The 27,372-nt window shown below is 39.3% G+C and overlaps 1 protein-coding gene across 2 annotated transcripts in view; it reads left to right on the top strand.

Annotated features, from left to right (window-relative positions):
• The window catches only part of NFKB1 (nuclear factor kappa B subunit 1), a 118,808-nt gene that overhangs the window by 21,629 nt on the left and 69,807 nt on the right, over window positions 1–27,372 (top strand). The window contains exons 2-5 of one of the 2 annotated variants that reach the window (XM_045536646.1): window positions 2,184–2,229; window positions 6,423–6,498; window positions 10,171–10,211; window positions 14,640–14,738. In XM_045536646.1, coding sequence (XP_045392602.1) covers window positions 2,191–2,229; window positions 6,423–6,498; window positions 10,171–10,211; window positions 14,640–14,738 — 255 coding nt within the window. In that variant the 5' untranslated portion in view covers window positions 2,184–2,190. The remainder of the gene's footprint in view (window positions 1–2,183; window positions 2,230–6,422; window positions 6,499–10,170; window positions 10,212–14,639; window positions 14,739–27,372) is intronic. The other variant, XM_045536647.1, reaches the window with a different exon arrangement.

Raw genomic sequence — 27,372 nt, forward strand, 5'->3', positions numbered from 1 at the left:
GACCATGGGTTGAGATTATTTGAGAAGATTCAGGAGATCAGCGCAGATTAATGGAAAGTCTAAAGGCAAAAAGATGATTTTAATGTCTTTCTTGGAAGTTCGGACTTCTGTGATGTTCTAAGGATAGGAATTTTCATATAGATTGTTGTAAATGATACTAGCACTGTATTTCAGTGTAACATTTTTTATTAGTATTCTTCATATAATCTGAAAATTATGCTAATGGTTATTTATTGGGAATGTTGGGTAGGCATTTATTAGCTAACATATTCGAAGCTCAGCAAAATTCCATTCTTTTCAAAAGTCTGTCCCACAAACAAAGGCCACAGTGAGCTTAGTTAATGTACAAGGTCACACACCCAGCAGTGGCAGAACACTTGAATTTTGAATGACTTAATTCCTTTTTACTGGATCAGGTCAATTTTCCCTTTTTAAACTGCCTGTCTTAATTGAGATTTGCTCCACTGTGGCTGTTTGTATACCTTCAATCGATAGTTCCTTGTCTTAGGCAAATGCCTCCCTGCAGCTCTGCGTGAACTTCATGTTCTGTAGAACTCAGGGCTGCCCTTGCCCTTTGGTTACACCTGGACGCTGCTCTGTGTCGCCTTAGGGATGCGTGGAGCTTCCTGGCTGTTGACCAGCCACGCAGCGCTGCGGCGGGAGAGGACTCCGGTGGAAACCAGGCTCCTCTTCAGAGGCTTTTGTGTTTATTGGAGTGTCAGGCAATGCATTCATCAGAGTGAGGGCTGACGTGTTAACAAAAAAAAAAAACAACCCAACAGCACATTGGGTTAAAGAGCAAAGTTTCTTTCTTTCTCACGTGGCCACCAGCAGGAGCTGCCTGGACGGGCAGAGCAGCCCTGTCCCATGGTGTTCAGGGACCCAGTTTCCTTCCACCGTGTTCATCTGCCCTCCTCTGGGCCGTTCATACCTGTGCGGTACAGCCAGGTCTCCTCCAAGTCTGGGTTTATCCAGCGGAAAAGAGAAAAAACACACAACCTGGAGGAAGTGTGACAAGGGCCTTAAAGCCAGACCTGGACGGGGCACAGGACAGGCTGACGTTGCCCGAGTCAGGCGGGTCAGGTGGGCAGGTGGCCGCCGCCAGCTCCAGGACGCGCGGGCACACGCCCGCCGGGCAGTCGCGTTCCCAGCCACGGCACTGTCGCTGTGCAAGAAGGGAACACGTCTTGGTGGACAGCTACGCTCTCATCTGCAGTCCACATTGTCCTTGAGTGGTTTACAGACTTCACGGAAAAAATGAGAAATTTGCCTCCGCAATTATATTTGCTTTCAGACTTTTTTTTTGAATCATCTCATTTTCATGTCACATATCTAAAATTTGATCTAAATAAATTTAAATAAAATTAACCTATATTTAATATAATAATAAGACTATTTCTTATTAAAGTAAATCCTAAATGATATGCGGTTTTAAATACCATCTTTATGTAACCACATGGTTCTTCACTTTTTGCCAGGGCCACTGGGTAACAGAAGATTGCTAGGGCCTGCAGTGTGCTAATGTCTGTCTGGGGTTGAGTGAATCTGAGACCTATAGCCTTGATGATAAGGGCTTTTATTTTTGTATTTTCTCTTTCACTTTCAACATTACAGAATTTCTATGCCCCTTTGACAGTGGCAGGACAAAGGCTTGCTTCCCTGGAGCCCCTTGGAGGACAGAGCATGGGGACATGGTAGCAGTCGTCTCCTGTGCTATGCAGAGCACTGATGAGCCCTTCTGAGCTTCTTAAGCTTGTAGAAAACTGGAAGACAGTTTTAGAGCCATCCCAGAATTCATGAAGGGGTGGAAAATAATGTACTTAGGGAGCTAAGACTATTAATCCTTAATGTCTAGAGGGTGGTAAAAAGAAATGGCCTCTAAGAATCCCAGTATACATGATTTTTTGTGCAGAGCATAAAGACCAGCTGTTCCAAACTCAGGACTCTGTTATGAGCTTAGATCATACGTAAGTGGTAATTCCTTGATTATGCAATCTCCCTGCTGTTAGGTTTAGATACCAAAAAGGAACTACACCATGTCCTCCTTCTGTGGTCTTTAAAAAAGGATTATGTTTGGTCTTACTGAAATAATACAGTTTACTCCTGCATGAATTCCATGGTGATAGAATTTTTAAGGTTCATTCTAGCGTTACAGTTTTGTTTTGCTTTGTTTTAATATACAGCTCCAGAATGGCAGAAGACGACCCCTACTTGGGAGGGCATGAACAAGTAAGTGTTATAATCTCACTGATCATTTTATTTAAATGTATTCATATTTCAAAATATGTAGAGGCAATATTAGTAATTCAATATCAGGGAAACTCTAAAATTAGTAACAATTAAAAAAATTTTTTTTCTAGTTTCTCTGTGTCTCCATGTGAGGTTAAAGAGGGCAAGACATGTAAAATAAGAATTTAAACCCTGCTATCCCACATAGTGTTGCATGAAAATTGTATGTGCTGCAGGTCAAATGGCAGACACTGTATTAGTTCCCTAGGGCTGATGGCACGAGTTACCACACCCCTGGTGGCTCAAAGCAACGGGGTGTATTCTCTCACGGTCCTGGTGGCTGGAAGTCTGAAGTCAAGTGTTGACAAGGTGGTTCCTTCTGGAATTCTGATGGAGAATCTGTTCCACGCCTCTCTCCCAGTTGCCGGCAAAATCCTTGGCCTTCCCCGGCCTGTAGCTGCATCACTCTAGTCTCTGCCGCTGCCGTCCAATGCCTTCTTCCCTGTGTCTTCGCTGTGTCTCTGTACCCAAATCTTCTCTTTTTTCCCATAAAGGCATCAGTCATTGGATTTAGGGCCCACTCTTATCCAATGTGACTTTGTCTTAACTTGCTTACATCTGCAAAGACCGTATTTCCAAATAAGATCCTATTCATAGGTACCAAGGATTAGGACTTAAATGTATCTTTTTGGGAGGGAACACAGTTCAACCCATTACAGCCCCTTAAAATATTTATTTAAAATTCATCTTTCCTTGGAGCAGACACAAAAACAAAACGAAACAAGGAAACCAAACTCATCTAATGAGGAGGCAGATCAGTGTAGTAAAAAGACCTTTGAACTTAGAATTTGAAAATCTTTATGTAACTGCTGACTGCTACTGATCAGCTCTTCAGACTTGAGGAATCATTTAGCCCCTTTAATCCTTACTTTTCTCATTTGCAAAATAGAAATGCTAGCAAATTTCTACACTCACACTCACAGAGGTGTTGAAAATACTCAGTTGGTAATGAATGTGCTTTGGGAGCGTAAAACTGTTCATTATGGTTATGTTAGCAGTTGTGAAAGCCTACCGCTGTACTTTTCTTTTTCTTTTTCTTTTTCTGCTAGCTCTTTAGTTTTGAAAAATGTCAAGCCTATGGAAATGTCGAATAGTCCAACAGATCCCCATGTTGGTTATTAACATTTTGTTCCTCCCACCTCCGCCCCCACATAGAATCATCTGAAACCAATTTTCAGATTCTGGAGTAACTGCAATGGCAATATTAAATATTTAAAATTTTTCCTTAAAAGATATGTTGGTGATTTTTTTAGAGAACATAAATAATGATTCTAAGAAGTATTTAAAACACTGAGATTTATTTATGCATCAGCTATTTATTGAAATATTACTGTATAGTAGAACATTGTTTTAGTAGGGATACAAAAATAAGTGATATATAGACTCCCATTTCAGGAAGCTGCCATTTTGACAGGAAGGACAGAGACGCCGTTTGCATTTGGTGAAAATGCTATAGTGGTCTGCACAGGGTGGGGCAGAGATGTTGAGAGAGATCATGGGTGCTTCCTTGGGGGGAGAGCAGAGTGATGGAGGACTTTCCAAAAGGAGTCTCTGTAAGCTCGATTTGAAAGATGTAGTTTTCTAGGCTAGACAAGGTGAGGGAACACCAGGCATCAGGACACTCTGGTCCACGATTCATTAACATTTTATTCATTTAAATTTTAGTGTCAACTGTTTGAAACAACGGATTTCCCAAATTTACACATACGAAGAATCAGCCAGAAAAATAAAACCAAAAGCAAAATACTTTTTAAGAGATCTAGTATCGTTTCTATGAATAAACTAGACATAGAGCATTCGCTGCCATTGGTAATGTTATGGTTAATTTAGAAAGAGTGGATATGCATTGTTTTTCACATTAAGATTCTCCTTTCTAGTTTTATTGTAAAAATGGTGATATAAGATAAATCTAGGAAAATTTTCTTTGATGGCAGTGTGACAAACATTTGGCTATTCATTCATCAAAACGCTTTATTTTGCCTTTCACTTTTAATATGCCATCTCTAACAATTAAAGGCAGCCCAAGCAGCATGAGGGTTGTTTCTGCTTGATTTTAAACCATGCCTTCCTGTCTGTGTGCAGGAAATCTTATCAACAAGAGATGGTGCTTTATGCCACACAAGAGTAAAACCTGCTGAAAACATTCATTTTGAAAGTTTTTGTCATGTGGGCATTTTTGTGATCAGCAACAGTGCTTGGGTGTGTTCTGATATTTCCATTTTTGAGGGGAGAGGTCCTTGAAATTTTTTTTCTTGTCTCGAGCTTAATGATACATATTTCCCAAAGTTTACATGTCCTCCTGGTATATCCTCAGTGTTTTAGTGTAGGCAGGAATTTGCTCTCCACCATGACCTGATGAACAATGCAAACTGCGTACAACAGCTGCTCTTCGTTGTCTAAGGCAGGGTTTGTATCTCTCCCCTAAGGTGGGTGCTTGTGCCCACTCTCCAGTCGTTTTAGCCACCTGCAAGACCACAGGAAAGGAGATTTCTCTGGCTAGGTTGTCTCTTTTGCTCTGAGACTGGCAAATAACCCTTGCAAGGTGAGGCCCATTTTTGCAGAACATTTCTCATTCCTGTATTTCCTTTTCAGCAAACAATGAAGAGCATCAATGAACTTTATCCTGAAGCATTGAAGGGGAACAGTTTTTTGTTCCTCAACTGAAACTTTGCATCCATCACAACTGGATCTGAAGTGTTCTTTATTTAAATGCTGTTTTTCTTCCTCTTGATTTAACTAGGCATACTAGATTCTTAGGTACCCAAGAACCTCTAATAAGTTACTAAGCATGACAAGAGACAAGTTGTAACACTAGCTACATAAAAACTATACTAGTTCCAGCACACTCACTGACCAGCCTATCGTAAAAAGTAAAAGACGGCTGTTTCTATGCTGACCGCAGACATTTCAAGCAGGTGCCTTCTTCAGGCTAAAACAAATAGCAAGCTCAGAAATATGAATGTAAAGTTCTGAATGAATGAACTGGGAGAAAACTTTTTGCCTTGGGATAAGTAATCAAAAGTGTTTTATCAGGATAGAATTTAATTCCAGCAAAATATATTACATGCCCACTGTGTTAGTTTTCTGTGTTAGTTTTCTTTGCTGCTGTGACAAATTATCACAAACTTATGGCTTAAAACACTAATTTATTTTCCTAAGTGTGGAGGTCATAAGTCTAAATCCTTCTGCTGCAGGGCTGCATTCGTTCTAGAGGTTCTAGAAGTTCTAGAGGCTCATTTCTGAGCCTTTCTGAGCTTCTAGAGGCTGCCCACATTCCTTGGCGTGTGCACCCCCCATCCCTCCAGCCTCCTGCTCCCAATGTCACTCCTCCCACTGCTCACTTTGCTCTCCCGAATCCCTCTTATGGAGCCACCTGGACAAGTCAGGGCCATCTTGTCATCTTAATCTCCTTACCTTAACGACATTTGCAAAATCCCTTTGGGATATAAGTAACATTCAAAGGTTCTGAGGATTAGGACGTGGACATATGTGGGGGGCCATTATTCAGCCTAAAACACCCACCAAATTCCAGATATTTTGTATTATGCTAAGAAAATAAAGGTAAAAAAAAATGAGTGTGCTCATTGCTTAGTTATCTGCTCTTTGGACTGTAAGTTAATTTTCAATTATTCTGTAAATAGTTCCAGAGCTGCTGTCTATAATTTGAGGCCTTGAAATTGGGTAGCTAGATTAGGAATGTATTTACCGCTATAATAGAAATAGAGATCTCTAGGATTATATTCTAATATTTATAAGAGAGTATAAGCTTCAAATCATTTGTCCGACAAATATTTATTAAGTATCTACTCTGTGATCAGCATACACTTGGCCCTGAAAATGTACTAGTAAGAAGGCCATACCAGGTCCTTGCTTCTGGAGACCTTATAGCTAGGTTATTCTTCTCAAATCCTTTTGTTACATAAATGTAGTCCGACCCTATACAAAATTTCATACACGTGAGAACTTAACTAGATCTCGTGAAGGTATTTTAAAATCCCGATATAAAATGTTTTCAGCTTTTTGTTTTTGGCTTTAGATTTCATTCCTGTTATTAAGTTTTAGGTGTCCCAGCTGCAAATTTTTAATATTATGTTGGAAAAATGATTGAAAGATTTAAATTTGCTTCTTTACAGATGTTTCCTTTGAATCCTTTGAATCATACAATATTTAATCCAGAATTATTTCAACCAGAGATGGCGCTGCCAACAGGTAAGGGAACTCATTCCTGTTGCCTGTTATTTTGCTTTCACGTTTTTTAAAGTTCAGTATTTGCTGATAGTTTCTTTTAGAAATTCAGTGATGTACCTAGAAAGGAAATGGTGATTTATATTTTAAAAACCAATCTTTCAATATACTTTCTTGAAATATGTTTGCACAAAACTGTTTCACCTCAGTTACTCCTTGTATGGCTTACTGCGGTTGTTAATATCCGCCAGGACAACGCAGAAGGAATTTCTTCACTCGATGTAATGATTTTCCTTTTCACCCAATCATATCATCTCTGCGTCCGTTTTCAGTCCTCTGTGCCTTGTTCCGGACACACAGGAGGCAGTCTCAACACCTCAGTTCTGTCCAAAGCGTGAATCTGAGGGTCTGCTGTGTGCCAGCCAGTGTGCCCAGCACTGGGCAACAGTGTGCAGAAATCACAAAAATCATCTCCATAGAAAAATCATGGGAAACATTTAGCTTTCCATTCTGACCAGTTGGATAAAACAATAATAATCCTTCCTTCTAACATGACAGTATTAATTATCCCCCATCAGCATTTGGTTAATCTCATATGGGTAACCAATTTAAAAATCAGCTCCTTAGCCTCTTTTTTTCAATTGATAGATTTGCATGGAAGCTCGATGTGATGGCTCTTTTTATGTTCTGTTTTGCTCTTGACATCAGTAGTTTAACATGTTCAAAAGCAGGGGGAGTGGACCATGGGGGTTCTGTACAAGACAGAGTTTGGTGATCACTGGCGTGGGCATCAGCTCTTTTATTTGCCATGGATGGACTTGCCTGTCTTCACTGGGAGACTTTACCCAATTTGTATCATTCTCATTATTATGGTTACTCTAGTACTTCCTTTTCATTTTTTAGATCAGGATGTTTTGATGCATTTATATCTTTAATATTTCTAGGAGTTCATGGGAGGGGAAGAGAGATCTGCCACAGTTTTACCTTCACTAGTGAAGCTGTGTTGCACAGGCCTTTCTCTCCTTACCTTATAAAACATATTTTTTAGGCTCCTGTGTCTGAGATCTTGTGAAGAGCTGTCCAATTTGAGCTCTAGGTCAGCTTCCTGTGAATAAGCAAATGTCTTGGTAGCGCCTGTGTTTCCTGTGAACTTTTTTGTTCTGAGGTTCAAAGTATTTTTCTTAGTATTAATGTATTACTAAAATTGTAAGAACTTGATTCTGTCCTCAAGAAATATACACGTTTCCGTTTCATGCCTTGTGAATACCAAACAGTTATCTGAAGGCAGACGTTTTCTTGATTTTTTTGTTTTTCTTCAGGTTTATAGGCACAGAAGTAAGATTATCAAAAGAACCATCTCAGTAAATATTCTGTGGTCAGAGCTTCATATTGTAGAAATTATTTTGCCATAATATTAGAAAAACTTTTAAAATTATACCTAACAATCTTATTTTCCAGTTGTTAATCCTCCTTCGTTTTTATCCGTATATTTTTCCCTCTGTTGCAGTTGGCATAGTCCAATTTTTAGAGTCCAAGATGTATGGCATGTTTCATTCAGATTTTAAAGGGATAGACAGATTATCTAAACCAACATTAATTTGCAAATCTAAGCTATTATAATTTGTAATTTTCATATAGATTTTTTAATCTTTTAGATTTCTTGAAATCTAAACCCATCAGTAGCTCTGCTACTTGCTGGAAACCGTGGGATATGGTGCCAGTTAGGTCTATGATACTATGCTGCAACTTAAATTCCTCTCCACAGGGCGATGTCACTTTTCATGGCACATTAATGTGGCCAAAAGAAGTTTGGCCTTAAAACAAACCATATGCATATGCACATCAAATCGAATTTTCTGGTTGATTTAGCTTTTGAATATGTTCCCGGAAAGTGAAAAATGGCTCCATTGACATGAAATTTCACATATTTAAAGGAAATTAAATCCTAAAGGAAAAATAATAGCAAAACTGTAAATATTTTTAGAAGAGTTAATAAAAGTGAGAGACTTTGAAGTTTAATGTAAATGTGCTCCCAACTCTTCTATATTTTTCATGACGTCTTATCCAAATGTTGCTTTCTGAGAAGTCTATCTTCTTGATAGTGTCTTTTAGTATTCTAGAGGGAATGTTTTTATATTTGTTACATTGTTATACAGGCTATATATAAATAATGTGAAAATATTTCTATTTCTAATTAGTTTTACTTCTTTAATCAAAATTAAATTCTAGCCATTTTTTGGATTTTAAAATTGCAATGACATTTCTAAAAGTAGTTTGAAATGTCAAGAGATGAATTTCATACATAAAAAAGAATATAATTTACTACATTACTACATTGGCCAGTGACTTCCCATTTTTCTTTTCTTGTGTATGTTTCACTTCAAATGCAGTCATTTTTCAACTAGCTTCCTTGTAAATTTCTTGAATAATAACAGGAAATAACTCTACCTTTGTTTTCTGCAGTTCTTTACTCTTATCCTGATTCATCATAATACTGAGAAGATAAAAATAAGTTCTCTTTTAAGTTATAGTTTATTTTTAATTTCAACCTGAAATTTTATCTCTTCTTCACAAATTTGTTTATCCATAATACTAGGTCTTGAGCTTCTAGCTGAGAGACAATGAAGATTTAAATCGACACAGAAATGTTCTCCTAGAATATTTTTATGCCAAACATCGTAATTTATATTCAAACAGATGAGAAACACCATATGCCTTACTTGTTGCAGAGCTATGGGTTATTGTAGTGTTCACATAAAAACCAGCACGGGGGCTCAGGGACTTTTCATACTGAATACATTGTATTTGTGCTGTCAGAGGATCTGATTTTCCTTTGAATGTTCAAGTCAGATACAGTTAGGGTAGGTATTAAGCCTGTAGTTTTCTATATGTTTTTACAGTAATTAATTTGCATGCGCCTATCTTCAATTAAATTATTTTCAGGATTTTATAAAATGCCTGAGCTGTTCTAGAACAGAGTTTATATGCCAGCACAATATTAAGAAATTTTGCATAAGCGTCAAGTCTACAGATTAATAAGAAAAGTTCACAATGTCTGATAGACCAAATTAAATTGAAAGGTGGGGAGGAGAAGGGAAACAAGCTAACCGGTTAGGAAATGAAGGGTAGTGCTCCTGGATTCAGATAAGGAAAGGAACAGAAAACTTAGTGTCAGGGAAACATAGTCCAAGATCACTATCTGTGTACCTCACACATGTAGGTTGCGAGCTCAATCTCTTTTAATTTCATGTTAAGCACATTCTCTTTGAAGAATGAAAGTCAGTGTCTAATGATGTGAAAGCAAAAGAAAATGTCATAGTGCCCAGGAAGTGGTTGCTGCTTTAAATTGGTATTTGTCATTTTAAGATGCTTTGTGAGGAGAGAGAAGATTGTGAAGGCTGCTGACATGGTTTGCCGGCCCTCCTGCGTGGTGCTGGGTTGGGCAGTGTGCCATCACCATCCGACCCACACTCATTTATTGTGGCTCCCTAAAACTGTGAAACTATTTTTAATATAAGGGTAAATTTAATATTTCAAACAAGGAAGAAAAATTATATCTTTGTGGAATTTTAGCTAAGGTTGATTTGAAATCTCTATATAAAAACATAATTTGAATTTTTGAATTGCTTTGCATTTTATACCGTATTTGAAGCCTCACAGTTTCTTTTGGTTTCTGTTTGTTGTTTTTGTTTTTAGCAGATGGTCCATATCTTCAAATATTAGAGCAACCTAAACAGGTAAGAAGACTAAAGGGGTGGTACTTTTTCTTTAAATGTTAGATTCCTATGTCTAATATTGAGATCTCAAGCACTGAAGAATAGTAAACAAATTTTATGAAAGAAGAAGCTTGCCTGGAAGACCAACAACCTGTCAAATTATGTAACAACTTTATTCGTTCACTTTACAGTTCTCTTGGCCATTCTTCAAACTGTCTCAAGCCTTAGTACTTAGTTCTGTAAAACTCCATTTAGTTGTAGATCCTTGGTATTCTTCTATCTCTCCCAGCTTAGCTTACCAGCTACTCCCAGGACAGGCACGGGTTATTTCTATTTATTTTTATTTACAAGGAAATACACATGCATGCGGTTCACATACACGGAATTACATCCATCAATTATGTTTGTGCACGTGTAATACTTCTTAGCCTTGCTCCTTCCTTTAGTAGCACCAGCCTTTCCTATTCTGTCTTTGGACACGTAACCTAAGCTACTAGGAGTACCTGTGGGAGGCAAAGTGTTAGAACGGACTGTTGAGTTCCCTTTGCTCTGCTGTCAGCTTTAGCCTCAGCCCCTGTGGAGTAAGGAGAGGAGTGTTTTCTTACCAGGCTCTTCCTCTTACCACTAGACTCTGCAGGGGCTTGAACTGTAATGGCCTCCTCACCATCTCCCAACTCTGTGAATGAATATTTGTTGGAAATTGAATGGGACCAGGGCTGTGAAAGAGGAGGAAAGAGAATCTTTAATTCTGCCTATAGGAGATTTTAGTTATTAAGGGATGGAAGTAATGACGTAGTCCCTCACAGAGTGAGGACAGTCAGTAAATGTCTGAATGGATGTTCTTATCACATTTGTGTGAGACTGAGGATACATATACCTGCCCTCTTACGGTTATGTTACCCAATACCTTTCATTCTTCTTATTAGCTCAGGTGAGCGTAACACCTTTGCACTATGTAACATTTAATCAATGCTAACTAGGTCATGAACCTAAATAAGGCATCCACTGCATTGTGGTTTCCAGAATATATATGTATTAGATTTGGTCAGCATTTAAAGGATATAAATATCTTAATAATTACCAAACAGACTATCCCTCTAAGGTCAAAATTAGATAACAGTTTTTATTGTGGGGACAGGAATGCCACATGAGACTTTGGGGCATTGTTCTAATTGCCTGCAGTTGGCACATCCTGACCCCACAGGCTGCCAATCAAACTTTACTCTGCTTCTGTGTCCAACTCTGTAGCAGTGATATCTCACAAGAGCTCAGCAATCCTTTTAAAGACCCTCTCACTGGAATTTTATCCCTTGAAATTTTATGCAGTGATCTGGCATCCTGAAAGATTTCCCAGCTTGTAAGATCTGGGTAATTGATGAAATTGAGAAATCAACTAAAATATTTGTCTGCATACTGGATAAAATATTTTTTCCAACATCCATTTTCATAAGTATAGCACTACATTAAGAATTCTGAAATGTGGCCAGGTGCGGTGGCTCACGCCTGTAATCCCAGCACTCTGGGAGGCCGAGGCGGGTGGATCGCTCGAGGTCAGGAGTTCCAGACCAGCCTGAGCAAGAGTGAGACCCCGTCTCTACCAAAAATAGAAAGAAATGATTTGGACAGCTAAAAATCTATACAGAAAAAATTGGCCGGGCATGGTGGCGCATGCCTGTAGTCCCAGCTACTCGGGAGGCTGAGGCAGGAGGATCGCTTAAGCCCAGGAGTTTGAGGTTGCTGTGAGCGAGGCTGATGCCATGGCACTCACTCTAGCCCGGGCAACAAAGCGAGACTCTGTCTCAAAAAAAAAAAAAAAAAAAAGAATTCTGAAATGCAATTTCTTTATCATGGGCCCAACAATCATAAGGAAAAATTGACATTTATGATTTACCTGAAGGATTAATGTAGTTCCAGAATTCATAATTTAGTTCAGTATATGTATATGCATAAAAGCGTATGTGTGTAAAACAATGTGTTTACCTAACTGATATTATTTTGACATCTGAATTCAGTGAAAGTAACAAGGTCGTATTAAGTCAGACTTTCTGATTGGATGGAGGTAGCCTTGCCTTTGAGGTTGATGACTCATTTTCAGCAAATGGAGTTACTGAGATGAATGGCTGTGTGGATTGGCAAACCTTTAATCTCAGAAAGTTAGAATCGGCAATGCGTCCAGACAATGCATTTGAAGATATCTTATCTTCCTGAAAGAAAAGTTAAAAATTTCCATCCTCAGGTTAAAAATTTGTGTAGAACTTTAGATACTCTTGTGTAGCCATGAGTAATATCTATCAAGTGTTTTTCAAACTGTAAAAAAGCTAAGACATGCTACTTACTTATAATTCATTGGACATCACTCCTAATAAGATATAAACATATACGTGAATATATTTGTCTACTATCCCAAAGGAATTTTGTGATTAAAGCAATTCATTAATTGCTTTATTAATTTTTAAGGTAGAAAAATGTTCTTTTTCTTCAGGGCCTCTTTGCCACAGATTTTCCCTAAGTCTGACAGAGATGGGTCATAGCATAGACTACTAATTTTTAGACCAGCCAGTTCTGTTGTGTGTTATTCAGTGTTGATTATCTAATATTGTGTAAAAACTGAAGTGGTGTTTAAATTTATTAGCAGTCAAGTAAATCTCTATGTTTAGCTAATTCTGGAGGCTAACTGTTGCACATGTGTTGCTTTGTCACCCTTTTAGAAATTTCATTGTTATTTAAAATAAACCAATAGGTGTTGCTTACAAAAGGTATAGGGCTAAATTTGTAACTTACTTTTTTAATTTGAGTTTTGTGAGAAGCAAAACAAAGGAATTGCCCCTAAAACCTCACCTCAGAAAGCTTCCCTGGCGTGTAAGTTTGGAATCTCCTGAGGAGCCAGGTGCAGGAGTTATTTTGGGTCTCACTTTGATGAGTTGATCGTACACTGAAGATCCTTGTGTGCCTGGAGGAACGTTCCCAGACTAGGGAGTTTGCGTCATGCCCTACTCATCTGGTGATGTATGCTTTAGGACTGATCTTTGGAAATCAGGAATTCCTCAGAGAATACGGGACAGTTCCAGATGTTTCCCAGAGATTTAAAGGATTGTTCAAGGCATCTGGACGCTCAAGACTGCAAAACCATAGTAGTAATAATGAAATGTAGTCAGTCTAAGGAGGGCAAAAATTTCACGTTGGTCCATGAGCTCAAAGCTGCGAAGACCTTCATGTTGTCAGCATTCCAAACTTGGATGAGCAAGGGGGAGAGCCCCACCAGCAATTAGTGGGTGTGGGAGCTCCTGATGGCCCGATGATTAGTCCTGTTTATGTGAAGTCAGCCCCACAGGAAAAATAAATGAAAGGTGAGGATTTTCCTTCAAGTATATTAACATATTGTTCTTTTCACCAAAGAGTGAATTTGAAAAAACGAAAACCATCTGCTCACCAACAGTTATAAACTGCTAATACTACCACAAATTGATTGACATCATTATAAAGTTGAGTCTTTCAGGAAATTCAGTGAAAATCCCTTAATACGATGGTGAGGTCCATTTGCATTATTATCCTTGTTTTAGTCTGTGTATACAAATATGCTTAATTATAATGAAGCTAGCTTTCTAAATCATAAAATGTTAGAACTGGAATAAACCTTAAAGAGGATCTGGTATAATCTTCTTATTTATGCAGATGAAAAAACATGGTGTTTATCAGCCCCTAGTAGTTTAGATATTAATAGTAAAGGCTTCTAGCTAACTCTTTGTTGATTAACTATGTCTATAAAATTCCTGGTCAGATAATATTTAAGGGAACTATCTGGTTTGGGATTCATTCGGGTCAGTTAATATTCAAGCTTGAGCTGGATCATATCAATAATTATAAAATCAAAACCTTATCCTCTGAACTGTCGAGAGAAGCTCACCAGATGCAGGGTGTAGCGTGGGGCGTGCTCCACAACACCAGTGTGGCATGTTTGAAAAGACACTGCTGTAGTTCCTCCTGCGCCAGCTGTAATCAGAGTAGATAAAGGAATTCCTTTAAGTAAGAGTCAAAGAAGCATAACGTTTGGTAATATGGCAAAGTTTGGAGCGTGGCAGCTGCCACTGGAGACAGGGAAGCTCCGGTCACACAAGCCACAAGCTCCGGTCACACAAGCCACGGCAAGTCGAGTCTGAAGGCCTCAGCCCTGCAGCAGTTTGCTCTGCTCCCGTGCACGGTGTGAGAGCTTGCGCAGGCCTGGTGCCTGGCTTCCCAGCCTCGTCTCGCTGTGCAAATGTTAATGAATATCGTTTCCAGGAAAAGACTGTGGGGAAAAGTGATTCTCATTGACAGAGTCCTCTTTCACAGTTTCACGTTTTTCTTCTCTCATTTAGTACACATAAGATTTAAAAATTGGTGTGTAACTTTGTCACAATAATTTTTAATAAGCATTTCTCTAACTTGCTGGCTCAATGTTCACCTTTGCAGAGAGGATTTCGCTTCCGTTATGTATGTGAAGGCCCATCCCACGGTGGACTACCTGGTGCATCTAGTGAAAAGAACAAGAAGTCCTACCCTCAGGTCAAAGTAAGTCTGTGGTATCCTTCTCTGAATTCTGGAAAATTGGATTTCCTAGGATTTCCAAGGAATTGCTTTAAATTAGTGCAATTTGCTTTTGCCCCTAAGCTGAAGTGTTCATATGATTATTATAACTTTTAAATAGAAATGTGTCTCTTAGCAATAGAAGTGACAGATATTAAAACTTTGCTAACATTCCCATTTAGTAAAAATGTTTTTAACATTAGCTGACAAACTTTTACTATTTCTTGATCACCTTAAAGGTTTTTAAATTGCATACTTCCTGAAACTTTAAGAAGTCTTTAAAAGAAAGGTTTGATTTTGGCTCTTTGGAGATTTAGTGAAAAAAACAAAACAAAACAGATGACTGAGTGTGTGGATTATATAGTATATTAAATATTTAAGATCATGAATTCAGATCCAGTTTCTGTTATTAGCTGTGTGGCTTTGAGTAGGTTTTCCAACACTTCTAAACCTTAGTATCCTAATGTGTAACATGGATAAAATGCAGAAATGTGAATAATATATACTTCATAAGGTCTTTTAGAGATTAAATGAGAAAATGTACGTAAGTGCTCCATAGAGAACCTGGAAGCACACTAGGGCCACTACCTGAGCAGGTGAGCAGCCACTGCGCTGTCGGTCCCTCTTGGAAGGAGCCGCCTCGTGACATGGTGGTGCTGTGTTTGGTTGCACCTTTTACCATCCTCAGGTTCTTCTTTTGTTTGTTGATTTTATTGGGAATATCTTTCTCTAAATTGATCTGAGTTTTTTTATTTTCATAATATTGTACCGTGTTTCATAGACCGATAATAAACAGACTGATACAGTTTTGCAGATAAGCCAGTCAACAACTGTAATTTAAACATTTATAAAAGTTTTTATTTGCTCAGTCATTCAAAGCTTGGACAAAACAGTTCCCACTATGTGTGTGTGCCCCGCAGGATGTAACATACTTTTGGCCTCAGTCTTTTTGTTGGTTTGTTTCAGTGAACAGGTGAAGGTCGATAGAGCAGGCTCTCAGGAAAATTGTGACATAAGGAAATTTGTCTTCGGTTTTTCCAGCATTGCATTTTGTTTCTTCTCTTTCCTCATATCCCAATTCTAGGCCCAGGCCTTTTTTAATTTTTTAGCCTTGTTCTAAAACAAAAGACAAAATGCTGTAATGTCATTCTTTACCTTTCAAGTGAAACTCACCCATATTACATAGCATGATCCTGCTAGTCATATTGGCATTTTAAGTGTCTGAACTCTAGTTGTGGAAGGAAAGATGTTTTTCCTGTTAAAGGTAACTAGGCAGATAAATAAGATGTCGTTGGTCCACAGAAGCAGACCACAGTCTAATGGCCTCAAGTCCCTTAGAGCCTGGATGAGGAATGAGGAACAGCAATAAAGAAGCTAATTAGCATCTATTAAACATCAAATATTTGCTAAGCGCTTTATATACATTAACTCTTTTAATCCTCGTAACAACTACAGTCAGCAGACTGTTGCTCACTGAACCTCTCAGGTAGAGTGTGTGCATTTGGGGTGCTGGGGTCAGGGAGATGAGGGGACAGGACATCAGAGGCCAGGGGTGCAGTAGGGCACAGAGACTAACTCTGGGGAGCAAGGGGCAGAGAGAGAGGCTGAGGTATCGGGGAGTCAGATCCAGCCCTTTTAACACAAGTGTCTGTCTGTCACATGTACAGATATGTGTATTTCTCTGTGTGTATATTTGTGAGGAGGAGAACTGAAAGACACATGTGATCAGCGTTGACACTGATTATGACAACTGAAGAATTAATTTTAAGTGAAAAACTGGAAGTTTTTTCTGGACTGGTTCTATATAAAAAAATATAAATTATGATAATTTTCATGAGCTGTTTCCTTCTCTTGCTCTAGTATTTTGTGGCTAAGTAACAGTTGTTGATACTAACTGATACAAGGCATTCATTTTGTTGTGAATCTATTGGCTAATGAAAAACTTTACATACCCTTTCATGCCCAGTCTTCGTACATCCTTCTCGAGTAAAGGGTCGCTTACTCAAAAACATATTGCCGCCTCACAGTCACCGAATAATTCAGAAATGAAACAACTTCATGGACATTAGATGTTCTTGTGGAATGACAATTTCTATATCAAGGAGTTTAATACTTAGTGGGAATTACAGACATGTGAATAACTAATAGAAAAGCAACTCAAAATATAAATGTGGAACATTGGTCATTATTAAACTTCATCTACAACCACATCATTTTACCCAATCAGTTGTTTTGTATTCACTAATTCAGTATATATTTATAAAACATTTAATCAAGCTGTAAGCAAAGGAGGAACTTGGGGTTCAGAGAATCTGACTGTTACAAGCCGTCATTGTTCCCTTAGCCTGTCATTGTTCACTGAGAGTTTAAATGGCTCTGCTGTTCCTAACAGTTAAAGGAAGTAATTTTATTTATCCTAGAAACTCTTAATCAGAAGGATGGGGAAGAGGGAAAGAAAGAGACAACTACCAGGTATTTTTTTTTTTTTTTCAGAGCTCTTCTCCTAATATCCCTTCTAATAGTCTTTTCCATAAAGGAGAGATGAGGGTGACTTTTAACTTTACAAAGGGATTTTAAATCCCTTTTCCTTGTAAAATTTAGACAGAGGGAAGGATTGCTCTCAGTGTATCTCTTTTATCAGGAAGGCTTAACAACTGTATGTGTCTTTCCTGTAGTAGTTTACTAAGCACCAAGTCTGTGTGAGGCTGTAAGAGAAACAATGAGAGCAATACATCTAGAGTGTCTCAGACTTGGCACGATTGACATTTTGGGCCAGAAAACGCTTTGTCTGGGGAGGCTGTCCAGTGCATTATATTAATAGAATATTTAGCAGCATCCCTGGCCTCTACTCATTAGGTGCCCTACGATGGTGACAACCAAAAATGTCTCCAGACACTGCCAAATGTCCCCTGGGGCGCAAAGTCAGCCCTGTGGGAGAACTGCTGATCTAAATGCAACAGTGGAATCAATCTTAGTTTTACTCCTTTTCATACTTTTCTACTATAAAGTCGTATCACATAGATTATATAGAATTGTCCAAGAATAGTATTTTTATAAGCATGTGCTTTTCCTGATTATTAATAGATATTTGTTTTCAAAATGATGATCGTGGTGTCTTTATCTCTCCTAGAATCTCTGAATTAGTGTATCTGGATATTAAGGAGACAGACAAAAAAGAGAAAAAATATACCTGAAACGTTCGCTGTTCTATGATAACTGCATACCTAGAAGTTAACGTAGGGGTTCTGTTGACTGCTGTCATTGCAGAAGAGAAAGTGAAAGTGGAGACAGGGCTTCCGTCCCGCAGTGTGTGAACAGTGGCAGCGTCTGTGAATGATGCTTCCAGGTGGGCAGAGGCATCGGGACGGTGCCCCACGCTCAGCCCCAGAATCCATTCCAGCAGGAACTTAGAGGGAGGGCCGCCACATTTCCTGGAAAGAAATGATGCTGCTGAACCTTACATTTGCTACGTATTTATTAAGTGCATTTGTTCAGGCTTAAAAATAAAACGTGGGCTCTGCCTTTTCCTTACCTACAGCCTCTCCTCCTCCATCCTCACTCCCTGTCTCCTTGCCCTGCCTGAGAGCTCCGCCAGGCTGCTGTCCTGGAGAGGCCCGTGAAAGGCTGGTAGCTCAGTGCGTGCTCAGTCATAAGGGGACACAGCATAGGGTCAGGTGCCAGCCTGAAAGCTTTGCGTGCTGACTGTGGTTTGGTGGCTGCAGACACAAAACTGTACTTATAGAACGTGTAAACCTATAACCTGTTTGAGTTACTCTCCTACTGACTGTCCTGATTTGTTGCCTCAAGTTAAATCATTTTAAAACCAACTCTAGGAGTCTACGCAAATCCTGAATTTTCTACTGGAATGGTGTTGCATTCATAAAAATCTATTTCAGATAGATGTAGGCTAGGCTTACACATCCCTCCCCGTGTTGGTATTATTTCTAGAACTTGGGCCACTGAGCCATTGGTGCTCTGCATGTTTCTTTCACATAGCTGAGAAGAAAGAATTTCTTTTAACTTTCTAATATTTTGCTGTGCAAGTCTTCATATACTTTTTTAAAAAATTAAATTATAAAATATTTCAAGCATTTAGAAAGTTTAAACATTGATATAATAGATACCATGTACCACAATGTAAATTTAATAGATCTTAAAATTTTACCATATTTGCTTTTGATCTCTCTCTCTCCTCTCAAATAAAACATAGTTACAGCTGAAGCCCCACCCATCCATCACTTTGTCCTCCTTCCTTCCTCACAGGTAAACCACTGCTCTGAGCTTCCATTCTCTGAGATGTTTCTATATTTTTACTGTGTAGGTATGCATCTGTAAATACTGGCATTTTTCAAGAAAATTCATTTTTACTAGCTTCAACCCCAATTTTCAGTTATATATCATGGCCCCTCTCCAGGGGCAATGAGGGGTAGGACTGGGCTCCACTGAAGATTAAGTGGTGCTCTTTAATCCTGTTGACTCCTCTTTACTATCTAGATAAAAATTTATTCACGTACAATGTGGAGTTTCTACTGACTCATAGGAAAATATCATATTCAGAGAAAAATCTAAGGAAAATAAATATATAGACTCTTATGTCTTGTTCTTTTTTTAAAAAAAAGTTCTTCTGTTGTTAAACACTTAATAATCTATTATACTGTCCTATAAAATTTCCCTTTAAAGTTTTCTCAGTTCTCATTTCATCGTGGAGCTCCTAATGGGAGAGGTTGGCTGAAAAGCACAAGAACCTTCCTCCAGGCCAAGCTTGTCCCTGCCTGTTTTTGACTCAGCAAGGAGTGCCCGGGAAGGCTCACTTCCCTCTGTTTCCCGAAAGTCATGCATGAATTTTTTTTTTAATCATATTGCCTTCCTCTTCACAGAGGTGTTAAAAGGAGAGGCTCCCTGGGACTCGGAAACCCTCCCCGATTCTCCTCTAGAGTGACCAGAAAGCACCCTCTCCCATCCTCAGCTGGCGTGACTTTCTTCCCTGTGGCCCACTCTGTGCAAAACAGAAATAAACAAGCACAACTTTGATTCTAGCTTGCCTGCTAGTATTCTTATTTTCTCTTTAGTTATAAATATCAGATGCAAGGGACTTGAAACACAGCTGATGTCAGGGTAACTACTACTAATCAGAGTGTAAGTATAACTCTTCTGGAAGCCAGTTCTCTCATACGCTTTCTTTCCTGAGTGTGGATGTTGAGCATGTGTGGAAATGTTCAGGTCAAAAACAGCTCTTTCGTTGTCCCCTCCCCGCTACTGATTTAAAACAAAACAAAAAGTCTCCACTCTTGGTGCCTTTCACTTAAAAATCCTAAATGTGAAGTTTCTGTCAAGGTCGAGTAAAGACTGACCTGCTGTGGCATTTGAGGCTATCGCATATCCTTGCATCACCTCCCTGTCCTCTGTATAGACTTGTCGGATTCAGAAGGGCTGCCGTTCTAAGGATCTAATTGGAATACCGATTTTGAATAATTTAATCTGACTCAGTTACTTAAAACCACAGGGGAGAAGATTAGCGATAACCATTTAGGCTTGCATATGGAACCTAGTTCATTTATTAGAATTTCCATGGACACCCCTAAGCCTGTGGTCCCCAATCTTTCTGGCACCAGACACTGGTTTCATGGAAGACAGTTTTTCCACGTAGGGGGACAGGTGAAGCTTCACGCTTTGCTCACCCGCGGCCCACCGCCTGCTGTGTGTCCCGGTTCCCACGTAGCAGGGAGGATAGTTTTTCCACGGGCCGGGCTGGGGGCAGGGGCGGAGCTCGGGCTGCCGTGTGCCAGGTCCCTAAAGTCCACGGGTCCCTAATAGCCCACGGACCGGTACCGGTACCGCAGCCCTGAGCTATTCGTTGTGCACATATGTTAAGGGAAAATAACCAAATCCCCCTGGTACATCATACCCTGAGCTCGATAACCACGAGAAAAGCTGCTTGTTGACAAGAAGGGCTTTGTAACCTGGGGTCCATGGATCCCTTTTGCTGGTTTCAGAGGGTTTTTGGACTCCTATATTTATATGCAGAATTTTACGTGTATATTTGTGCATTTCTCTGGGGAAATGAGTGTAACTTTTTATCAGTTTCAAAGGGAAAGAGTCGACTATGGTAAAGAGCCATGCTGTAGCTTATGTCACATTAACCTTTGGATAGCAGCTAATTAAAAAAAAAACAACTGGTATATGTAATGTCTTTTTAATGTTTTCCCCTTTTTATTTTTGCATTTAAAAATTTTTACACCTAAATGTTTTGTGTTTTTTAATCCATTTTAAATGAAGTGAAATGCTTTAGGTTACTCAACACTTTGCCAGTAAAGTCTTCCTTTAGTTTTCCCTTAGACGAAAGAGAGGTGAGACCTTGTATCAACAGCCAAAAGAGTTAAATAGGCTTCACTGCTTTTTCTCACTTGCTCTTCCGTGCAGTTGCTGATTAAGCATGAATCTAACCATTAGCAGTTGAAGCCAAAGAGAGGAAGCAATTTATTTCATAAATATTCATTGAGCACTATGTGTCAGGTACTGGTCTAGGCAACAGACAACACAACTCCTGTGTGTTGACAGTCCTCCCACTGTGGTTACAATCTAGACTTCCAGATAATTTTTCTTGCAAGTAGTTCAGAAGTCTTGTATTTGGTCCTAGAACAAAATACTGCCTGTAGAATGTTTTAAAACATAGCCCTCTAAATCCACTATATGTATTAATATATTCAAAGTCACCATTTTAAACTGGAGAAAGCTACTCATTGGAAGAAACTTGTAGCACAGATAATATTAAATAGCTGTGAAACGTAACCCTTGGAAATTATCAGGAGAGCCATATGCTTCTTGAATTCACAAATTGTCTGTTTTACGTTTTGTTTTGTCAGTTCTGTCTTGGTGATCTTCCTGCATTGGCCAGTCCCATTTTTCTGCCCTCTACTCTTCCCTACATATGTGATTATTCCTGGGAATATTGTTCAATCTGAAGCAAACCTCTGATGGTTTCTTCTAAACCCAGTGATCTCAGTCTGAGGATGAGATAGCATTTCCCTATTCCATTCAGGAATCCTGGCCTCATCAAGTCACACGCTGGTAATTCCTGATAAGATGAAGTGAATATGCTGAAGCACTGTGGTCCCCACCTGTGTACCGACCGCTGCCTCCTCCACAGACAAGTTGTCTTCAACCTGTCTGCAGGTCTACAGGTGAAGCTGTAAGCTCCCCTCCAGCCTCAGTTTCTTTTCTCTACCCTCCAGGTGGATTCCAAATCAGAACCCTCCAGTCCGCCCTCCCCTCGCTGAGGTCTCGTGGAGGAGGCTGGAGAGCACATGCAGACATGCACAGACAATGCTGTTCACCTTCCTGTCCCCATCCATCCAAAAGAATGATTATAAGAATGGCTTGCTGTACTTGCTTGCATCATCTCATTTAATCATCACAATAATCCACTGAGGTAGGATCCTCATTTATAAATGAGGAGATTGAGCCTAGAGAAATTAAGAAGCTTGGTTGGTCCCAGATCTTTTAGGGATGGAACCCAAGATTTCAGTCCAAGCTGTTTGATTTAAGAGTCCACACTCTTAGTCATCATGGGATGCTATTAATTGTAATATTAAGGATCTGCTTCTGCTCACAGAGGTCCTTCAGATCTGTGGTTCTCAGTCATGGGTTGGCATCAGAATCACCCAAAAACGTGCTCACCACAGAGATGCCTGGGACCCACACCACGCTTGTTAAATCACGCTGCATCATGTAGCCAATCTGAGATTCTATGATAATTCTATGATAATTTCTGAGGACACATGTCATTCTATAATGACAACATGTAACACAAATGATGGAATGGGCAAATCATGGTATAGCAGTGGAATAGAATATTATGCCACTGTTGTTTAAAAAAGTGATAATTATGAGGACTATGTACAACATGAAAAACTGCTTATACTCTATTATTCAGAAAAAAGCAGGTTCCCAGATTATTCCTACCCACTGATTGCAAATATTAGCCTCTTTTTACAAATCTTAGGCTGAATCATGTGAGTGAATTTTTAGCTTTATTTATTCATAACTTAAACTAGGTTGGCTGACACCTGACTTCACCTGAGTAGCAGGATGTTGGATTTAAGGAAGAAAAATAGACTCACATAGTGCAATTTCCAGCATGTTTTGGTTGAAGATAAGCGATGATGAAAACATGGAGCAATATTAATAAAGTTCCTCAGGAGGTCCATGGGAGAGAGTGCAATGTGGTTCTCAAACTTTCCTATGGATAAAAACCTCCTTCAAAACTTACCTAAAATTTCAATTTTCTTCTATTTCCAAAGCCTGGTAGAAGTAGATAATCCTGCCACTGCAACTACTTAGAAATGCTAGAACAAAAACATTACAAACATTTTCTCTACTTTATAATTTCTCTAACGTATCTTAGAAAGTTTGTCTAATATATAGTTTATCTAATGTGTATTGGAAAGTATGAGAAGTACTCAGGAGCCATGAAACAAAAGAGCAATTTGGGAAAACACCATAGGATATGGGGCCACAGCTACCCTAGAAATATTTGCTGACCTGGATAGTTGAGAGCTTGTTTTTAGCAGCTTCCCAGAGACGCAAGATAAGGCCTTGGGCCTTTCCAATCTGAGGAATTAGAACTTTGATTCCCCACTTAACTTGGGACTGTGGTAGGGCGATAGTTTCTGTTGACAGGCGTTCTTCCTGCAAGGAGGTGACAAGGACTTTGCATGTCTCTGCCTGGGCTCTGGGGAATCGGGAGAGATAGTGCCTCTCCTGAGAATCAGTAACTGCAGGCCCAACTTGATTCACAGATTCAGAGTTCAAGCTTATGCTCTCTGCTTAGACTAGGAAACCCCAAGTTCAGAAATTAATGTGAAGTGGTTACAGATGGGTGGTACCCTTGGAGCCTGGCAGAAGCAACCAAAAAGTATAGCTCAAACAAACATGAGCTCCTGATCAAAAATTAGAAAACATGTCGGCAAAAAAGCCACTATGATTAAGAATCAGCAGAACAATGAAAAGCAGAATTTAATCCCCAGAACCTTAGATAATTGGATTATCAATTGTTTGATATAGCGATATAAAATAAATTTGTTTACATCAGAGAAATAAAATATGGAATCAAAAATAGGCCAGGCAGAATGAAAAGAAAACCAAGTAGAATTTTCAAAATTAAATATGTAATCATTGAAATGATTTAACATAGTGAATGAGTTAAAAGCAAGGTTAGATATAGTGGAAAAAAGGATTATCAAATGGAAAAAATGATCTAAAGAAATTTCCTAGAAGGTAGCATACAGAGACTTGGAGAATCTGAAAGAAAGGATGAGCTGGAGGGTACAAGAGAAGGAGTAGCTGGGGTCTAGTTGAATTCCCGGAAGGAGGTAGTACAACTGCAGATTTCTGGTTCTAGATCTGGAGTGAGGTTGAGGTGGTTGTGGACCACACTTTTAGGGTTTAAAGCGTTGGCTCTGAAGTCAGTTGTTCAGGGCTGGGCATGATGTTGATTCCTAGTTTTGCCACTTACTAGCAGTGTGATTTAACTTGACTAAGCCTCATCTGTAGAATGGAAAAAATAATACCTACTTCAGAGGATATATGCGTAAATTGAGTTGTTCAGTGCATGGTGCATGGTAAGCACTTAACAATGATAGTTGCTGCTATTTTTATATAACTGAATACACTAATGTGAATATTGGATGCTAACTTTGCTGATTCATGGAGCTACATGAAAGCTTCACCAGTCTATTAATTTATTTTCAGTACAACCTCACTAATCAGTAATGCGTCCACTCTATTTATACCATGTCCTTCCTTCTAGCTGGAATTATTAAGGTAGGAGACTGAAATCAGATGCTGTTGTCAAAAGTTTACTTTTAGATATAACATGTGATTTCTTATGCAAATCTCATAGGTAGGAGGTCAAGAAAGGAATTTATTAAATTCTTGTTAGGCTCCTTAACTGTGTTCTCTTAGGCACTGTGCATATACTAATTTGCATGAGTATTGTACTAGTTTCCTGGACTGTGTTTCAACACATTAACTGCCGTGTGAGTCGTATTTAACTCTTGCTAGTTTTGAGCCCGGAGCCTCATGAAGCACATATAACTCACACGTTTCCTTACCGTGGGAGCCGCGTGGTGCGCAGGCAACTCACACTGCCGTGCTGTGGCACACACGTCACGTGATGGGCAGCCCCCTGGGCAAAACCCTGCAATTGGGTCATAAAAATCTTACTGATTGATGTTCTTATTGTTACAATTAATATTGACAGTTTAATTGTACATAACTCACGCACAGAAAACAGTAAAAAAAAAAAAAACAAAGTTTTCATTAAATTAGAAAGGATCATTTTGTTTTTGAACTTTTTATTCTGTTTTCATAGTAAAACACCATGGCCCCAAGGAAAAATTGTTTTTGTAGTGTGGCAGTCAATGTGTTAATTTAGGATACTTAGGATGGAGAGCATTCCTTCAATAATTAGCAGAGACGCAAGATGGAAACGGGGATTTTATTACTTAACAGGTCCTGGGGGGTCCTCTGCACACCAGGCGGGCACACACGGGGACATCAGGGAGCACGTGGAGAGAGAAAGGGACCCGTGGACCAGTCCCTTTACTGCGTCCAGGGCATTATCCAAACAGGTTTCGCAGGGGAAGTTTTCATGGGTGGATTTAAAGCAGGTAGGCATGAGTTCCAGGAGGTCACACAGTGACTGGGAGGCGTTGCTGTGACATGTGTGCACAGTCCGTGTGGGACCTGAGGGTCAGCGGGGCCAGTCAAGGCTGCAGCGAGCTGTCCCAGAGAGGTGGTCACCAGGTGGCAGTTGTAAGGTGATGGCTGGATCTGCCACACAAGCAAACAGGAAGGAGTAGAACGGGAAACTGCGTCGAGGGTGAGCCCCGCTTTTGGTGTGGGAAAGTCCAGCTTACATTCAAAATGAATGAAAAGGCAGAATAAAATTATAAGCATTCATTATAGGCTGCTGTAACAAATTACCACATGATTTAAAGTAACAGAAATTTATTCTTTCACAGTTCGGGAGGCTAGAAGTCCAATGTCAAGTTGTCAGCAGGGCCATACTTCCTCTGAAAGCTGTAGGGAAGAACCTTTCCTTGCCTGCTCCTAGCTTGCGGTTACTGGCAATCAATCCATGGCCGTCTTTGGCTTGTGGCTACATCACACCAATTTCTGCCTCTGTCCTCACCTGGCTGTCTTCCCTCTGGGTCTCTATATACAAACCTCCCTCTCCTTTCTCTTATAAAAGATACCAGTCATTGTGTTTAGGGCCCCCCATAATCCAATATGAACTCGTCTTAACTAATTATATCTGCAAATACCCCATTTCCAGATAAGGTCATGTTCTGAAGTTCTGGATGGACATGAATTTTGGGGGGACACCATTCAGCCCACAACAAATACATTATGACATTGAGCTTATAAACCAGCAGTCTTGAGAGTGTGGGATAGTGTCCGTTTCAGCCCAATGATGCATTCAGAAATTTACATATATCCATGGTGTTCCCTTATATATCATTTTTGTATGTTAATATTTAGGGAGTAGTACAAAATCTTTCAAGTTGGAGAAATTTGCCAGTGTTGTGAATAATTTATTTAAGAAAGAGAAATTCCTACGATAATTCCCCATTGAGTAGAAGATGGGCATGCTAGTAAATGTTTAACAAATGCTGTCAGGAGAAACAAAGCAAAACACCCTGATCCTGATTTGTAGCATTTGCCAATTTCCTTGGTGTAAATATTCACTGTGGTCAATTTCAAGCTACCAACGTGAAATCAGCTGGTTTGTAAAACATCTGAAAATTTAGCAGTCAATTATTGTCAGCTGGTCAGGCCAACTCCAACATACCGCTGCAAGATTTCACAAAGAAAACAGATATGAGATCACATCCTAGGTATTAACCCAATGAGCAACAGTCAGATTAAGAGAAAGTTATAAGTTGCTTTGTATAAGGCTCTTCACTCATGTGTTGCATAACAGAATTACCAAGGGCTTTGTAGGATCTGAGTAAACCCATTAAGTTACTCAAATCTCCATCTGCTACATAAAGGTTAAATAGAGATGTCATTTAATGAGCAAAACAACATACTGGAAAGCGAAAGCTAGATTTTACATCAGATTGTGCTCCTTATAGATGGTGTGATCTTCAACAAGTTGCTTAATCCCTTCAAACTTTATTGTCCTCATTTATAAGATGAAAATACAAATATCTATGTTGCAAGAATAGTGTGGGGATAAATGAAATAATTGATATAAAAGCACCTAGCGTAGTCCCTGGCACATCTATAGCATTAAATGTTGATTCAGGATGTGCTTATGTTTTTAATACAAAATCATGAAAAAGGCCAGTAATGAGATCGTTGGTTCCATGAGGACAGGGATTTTGGTCTGTGTTGTTCACTGCTATATCTCCAGCACCTGGAACAATATCTGGTATACGGCAGGTGGCCAGTCATTATTTGCATAATGAGTGAATGGTCAGCGTGCAGAAAGCTGCTAAAAGCATCTTCCTGAAGGGAACACTAGAACTATCATGATGCAGCTAAAAAGAAAGAGGTAGCATAACGTTACAATAGGTTGATACTGGAAACAGCAAGAATCCTCAGCCAGCCC

This window comes from Lemur catta, chromosome 24 (assembly GCF_020740605.2).
Source record: "Lemur catta isolate mLemCat1 chromosome 24, mLemCat1.pri, whole genome shotgun sequence".
Classification (NCBI taxonomy): domain Eukaryota; kingdom Metazoa; phylum Chordata; class Mammalia; order Primates; family Lemuridae; genus Lemur; species Lemur catta.